General features: G+C 37.3%; 1 protein-coding gene across 1 annotated transcript in view; it reads right to left on the bottom strand.

Moving 5' to 3' along the window:
• Nucleotides 1-3,645: 3,645 nt before the first annotated feature.
• LOC107668768 (protein kinase C eta type-like) overlaps nucleotides 3,646-5,712 on the bottom strand; it is a 14,101-nt gene continuing 12,034 nt past the window's right edge. The window contains exons 12-13 of the mRNA XM_016460751.1: nucleotides 4,664-4,810; nucleotides 3,646-4,556 (exon numbers count right to left, since the gene is read on the bottom strand). Of these exons, the coding sequence (XP_016316237.1) occupies nucleotides 4,311-4,556; nucleotides 4,664-4,810 (393 nt within the window). The 3' untranslated portion in view covers nucleotides 3,646-4,310. The remainder of the gene's footprint in view (nucleotides 4,557-4,663; nucleotides 4,811-5,712) is intronic.

The raw sequence follows: 5,712 nt of genomic DNA, 5'->3' as shown, positions 1-5,712 counted from the left end.
GATTAAGTGAGAACATCATAGCTGGATCTGATTCAAAGAGTCACTTTCACATTATTTACCAATTTATTCAATTCTTTTGATGGCAGAAGTGGCTAATAACAAGTTGGCACCATAGTACTTTATAGTACATAGTACTACTGAAGTAGGCAAATTATAGAACTATTTGGTAGACACTAGGCTTACCATGGTAATTTTTTTTGTAATATAACTGTTTTCAGTGTTGTAACTGATTATTCTAATTTTATTAATGACATGCAATAACTATAAAAGGTCTCTTTTTTTCCCATATTGAAAGAGACATGTCAACAAACATTTTCCAGCCCAGAAAATTCTTGAAAGGTTGTTCTTTTTCCCAAATTCCAGCCTTATGACCAAGACGAGACGTGCACACTAACATAAACCCTGTGTCTCGTCCTTTTCCACACAACGCAATGGAAAAACCTGAGAAAATTTCCCTGAAGCCGGCCACAACACTTGCTTTCCTCTGTAACTATCATTAAGAGTACACGTGATGACTAAACATCTGTATTCTTAAAAAACACTGTCCTTTTGTAAACACAGTCTTTTCAGAATAAATTATGTATTAAAGCCTTTCCAACCTGATCTCAAAACATATTTTATGGTGACAGTTTGAAAGAATTCATACAATGCGATTCATATGGATTTTTATAAGGTCTACCACTAAACCGTCATTCGAATTAACCACTAATTCACCAACATGTAAAATAGTTCTGAATTGCCATAAGATTTTGTTGACTTTTCTCACTGTAATGTTTTGAAAATCAAAATTACAGATCCTATAAATTGAACTTCAGGAGTTTTCAGTGAGTTTCCTATTAGAATCCAGTGGATATTGAGAGGAGAGCAAACAACAGGGCTAAATGAGGTCAAGGCCATGCTCCATCTCCACTGTGTCCTTGAGGGAAACATTTGCTCCTGTGTAGTTTGCAGCTTTGCAGGGACTGTTCCTGCCAGGTCTATTATACGTTGTGTTTGGATGAAAGGGTCTCTGCGAAATTATATTTTCAATTTATTAGCATTGCCGCTGCTGGATTGCGGTAAAGAACTGTGATGTTGCTGTATATGAATGAGGGAAGCAGATGGACACGTGCCAACTCTAATCTGCAGTAATCTCCTTTATCCTCCTGTTCAGAGATGATCTCTCCATCCCTCAGCAGAGGCTGAATGCACACGATGGGACTTTGAAGAGAGAGATCAGATCATCTTTTGCGCTGCAATTCGTTGATGTAGTACAATGAACATCAAGCTATAAAAATTCACACACACACGCACACCCATGCATGTATTATTGCTCTGTCAAGCCTCATTACGCAATAAAGAGACACATAAAAGGTCTTGCCTAAAGGTGAAGCACTGTTTGCACACACTTGTAGCAAACTTAAGTGTATATATGATACATTTGAAGATGTCTTGATGTCTTTTTTTACCCAGGGGAATCCTGATCTAATCGTTACAACCCTTCATTTATCAAGACAGAAATCAATAGAATAAACACACTCAGCCCAAGACGAGGTTTTGAAGCTGAAGTGGTGCTAAGACTGAAATGGATTTTCTGCATCCAATAAAGGGTATCCGTACGGGCAGAAGAGAAATCAATAAAATATAATTATGGCCCACTGGACCTGGGCATGGCTGGAAACTGATCGGTCACCAAGGCCTTTAAGAGACGCATTACAGAGGGCTAATTTTATAACAGTTTAGACGAAAGCAGGGAGAACAGCAGTCTGTCGCCAGTACACAAACTGACTGGGCCATACAGTATGTCAGCTTGTTCTTGGTCTATATTGACATGCATTCTAAACCAAGATAATGCATGCACGTTTATAGCCTGTTTCTTAAGAAGGAATCCTGTTTCTTTCTGCAGGAATAACTAAAATCTTAAAAATCTAAATGAATGTTACAGACACACTACTGTTAAAAGTTATTTCTGTTATGGCATTTGATCCTTCTAATATGCTGATTTGGTGCTCAATAGATGCTGCTTAATAGAAATAAAAGTATACATTTCTTTGAAAAAAAAACTTTTGAACAATAGTATATATATATACATATAAATATATATTTATATATACATTTAAAATTATATATACATTTAAAATTATATATATATATATATATATATATATAAGTCTGGCTTCATTATTAAGCAATACAACCTAAAAAAGAAACCCTAAAATGTGCCATATTTGTCATTTGAAAACATATAAATAAATATATATGAAATAAGGCTGTCAGCATGCAGTCAAGCAAGAACGGTTCAAAACTGGAGCCATATAACACAAATTACATTGCATATTGCACTGAGGGGGAGAAAGCAAGTAATGCAGGGAACAAAATAATCTCACAGCATGAATGGTCTGATATGAAGAGATCAGCCATCTTAGACCTGTACCTTTTCTGGGAAGAAAACCATCACCAGCGTCCACAATGAATGGACAAAAGATGGAAAGATTTTAAAAGATGAGTAACAGAATGATATTAAGCAGGATACAGAGAATAATTGTGGTAACTGGCATTGAAGGATCAGGAAACTCCTCTGTGTATAGACTTTTATAAGAGGAGTCATCCAAGCGCCACAAGAGAGTGTCCTTGACCATACAAGGATTTCTGCCTACCCCCGCATTGCCAAAGACTGCAAATGGCTCCAAGCTCATAAGATAGCGCTCTGTTTGTTGGTCTTCAGGGTTGTAGTCTCCCACAGGAAAGTGGGCTGCTGACGTTGATTCTCCAGGAAAGCTTCCACTCGTGTAATTGGGGCAGGGCCAGACTTGTAAGGGCAAGTTGCTTAATGGGATTCCCCATGACATCTCCAATGTCTTTCTCACTCAATACCAAAGATCTGTTGCTAATCTTGTTTGCCTCCATTCGTCAAATGTAAGCATGATATGGCAAAAAGTAACAGCCCAGTCTTGTAGGTTTTTTTTTTTACCGAGGCAGGGCAAAGACAAATAATCTAAAAAACAGATACTCATTACAGGATTCTCATCAGGCTAATGTTTTCTTCAAAGCTTGACTCTACCCTGCAAGAAACCCATCAGCAGTCAACCTTAATCATTTCTTTAAAAGTCGATGAGGATCCCCATTGAAACTTTATTGTTTCTTATTTGATTAAACAAAAGAGGTTGCATCATCTTCTATTTTCCTCATGAAAAAAAAGCCTGCCTGAGATGAGTTCTTGATCTTGCGTGACACTGTGTCACCACTGCACCCAACTTTCATGCAATAAGTAGCACAAGTGCATGTGGAGTACATCAAATAGAACGAGACATCAGTTTACTGTTAGGGACTTGTGTTGCATCTAGCATTGACAGAATGAGAAAATTTTACTATGATTTTTACAGAAACGTACAATTTTTAGACACTAATTTGGCAAAAAGTAACAAACTGACATAAGAATGTGGAAAAAACGTGTCAAAAACTTGGGTCTTAGCTGGTCTCTCAAACCAGCAAAGAATACTATAAATTGTGTTTGACTGAAATTACAAACTTTTTTGCACACTCCTACAGACACAACAAGTAATAATGTGAAATCATTGCCAAATATGTACAGGCACGAAAGCATACACCAACAGATATTTCACTCTGCTTGGACTGAGAAGATCCAAATAAACAACATTAAAGAATGATGAGGATGAGGAGCAAGAGTCACTGCCCTCAATATAAAGAATTGAAACTGGTCAACATCTCACCGGACTGTGTTAACCTTTAACCCTTCAGAACAACAGAGGGGAGATGTCTTTTGATGAAGTCACAGAGAGAAAAAGTCTAAATGCAGAGAACTCAATACTGCAGCCTTTCTCAACAATAAAACGCATCTAAAGATGCCAGTTTAATCATGGGTGAAATTCTGACCTGAAATGTAATAACAAACAAACAAAACAACAAACGGCACAGATGTTCAAATAAATGAAAATATCTTACAAAACTAGAGTTTCCATTTAAAATGCATTTTCAGAGCAAGTGCAGAGGGATCAAATCAAGTTTCCTAAGCATCTGGATATAAACAGTCAAAACAGCTACAGTAGCAACTGAACAGACAAGTTCACCTGTTGATCAAATTTGTGTAAACTGCTGTCTTCCAGGATGGAGTGTCTCATGGAGATCTTTGCAAATCACTCACGATGTGTCTGACACAAAGACAATTACACTGTTGTTCAAAAGCATAAGCGTAGGCCAAAAGAATCTTATAGCTTAGGCAAATCTAGGCCACTGAAATGCACAGTCTTTAACCAGTTTCAATACAATGGTATTCAAATGTTTCTTTAGACTGCTCCTGAAAGTTTCTATTGTCACAATTTATTTGGTTCTATCAAATCACAGAATTCTCCTGAGTTCTGTTCCTTCATGAAATCACACATTTCTTCGGCTCTGCTTTGCAAATCTGAAACCACTTTCAACAGTTCAGGGGAAGTAAAGGAGAAGTCACGGAACTCGTCCTGACTGATGGATGGGATGATGGCCTCATCGATGGGCGTAAGAGTAGGATCTTCTTGGGTGAAGTCTGGATCGAAGTTATTCACATCTTCTGCAGTTTTCTGGATTTTAGATTAAAAAAAATATATATATATAAATAAATCTGCATTTACATTTCTAATGAATTTGATGATTAATATTTAGTTCAATATTTACATCTAAAACTCACAATTCTGGGCTTGAAAGGTGGTTCAAGCTCTCGCTGGTTAAGTTTGTTCCAGTCAATGCTAGCAAAAAATGGGTGACTGGTTACAGCGGTCTCTCCACCCTCGGCAGCAACACAACCCAGACGACGGGATGGATTCTTTGTCAGAAACTGAGAAAAATAAAACAAAAAAAAATTATTCTAATTTTAAATGCACAAAACTAATACACACCAGATATACATCAGTTTACATTACTAAAAACGAATACACGAACCAAAAATATGATAGAGCCCAAATGTATTGAATGTTGTGAATCCTATCAAATCTCCACAGTGAGATTAAACCTACAGTATGTCACATCTGTAATCAGACTCAATTCCTATGAGAATGTGTGACATAACACTCAATCGCTTGTGGGAGGTTGTGTCTAGAGTATCAATGTGTGGTATCAAATGTAACCAAATCAGATCAAATCAAATCAAATCCTGCCCTCCTTCTATAACCGTCTAAAACAAACATGCTCGTGTACACACAAATACACACGCTCTCTGGGTAAATCTGACACCCATTAGGAAGCACAGCTGGCTACCATACCTCATCGACTCTGAACAACACTGACAAACTCGTTGTTGTTCAGAGAGATCATCCAGTTTTACAGAAAAAATAACTTAAAAGGGGTCATATGATGCTGCTAAAAAGAACATTATTTTGTGTATTTGGTGTAATGAAATGTGTTTATGCAGTTTAAGGTTCAAAAAACACATTATTTTCCACATACTGTACATTATTGTTTCTCCTCTATGCCCCACCTTTCTGAAACGTGTTGATTTTTACAAAGCTCATCGGTCTGAAAAAGCGAGGTGTGCTGTGATTGGCCAGCTATCCAGTGCATTGTGATTGGCCGAATACCTCAAGCGTGTGACGAAAATGTTACGCCCCTTACCACATTGATGATGCCCTGTCAGGCCGGAGCGATGATTCAAAAGCATGAAAACCCATTATAAACGAGGCATTCGTTGCATCCAGTGGGGACATAATTATGGATTATAATGACTTATACTGTCTTTTTATG

The sequence above is a fragment of the Sinocyclocheilus anshuiensis genome, unplaced genomic scaffold, assembly GCF_001515605.1.
Source record: "Sinocyclocheilus anshuiensis isolate Anshui unplaced genomic scaffold, SAMN03320099.WGS_v1.1 scaffold72, whole genome shotgun sequence".
Classification (NCBI taxonomy): domain Eukaryota; kingdom Metazoa; phylum Chordata; class Actinopteri; order Cypriniformes; family Cyprinidae; genus Sinocyclocheilus; species Sinocyclocheilus anshuiensis.
Note: the sequence above shows the minus strand (reverse complement) of the source record. Positions and strands in the feature narration are given on the sequence as shown.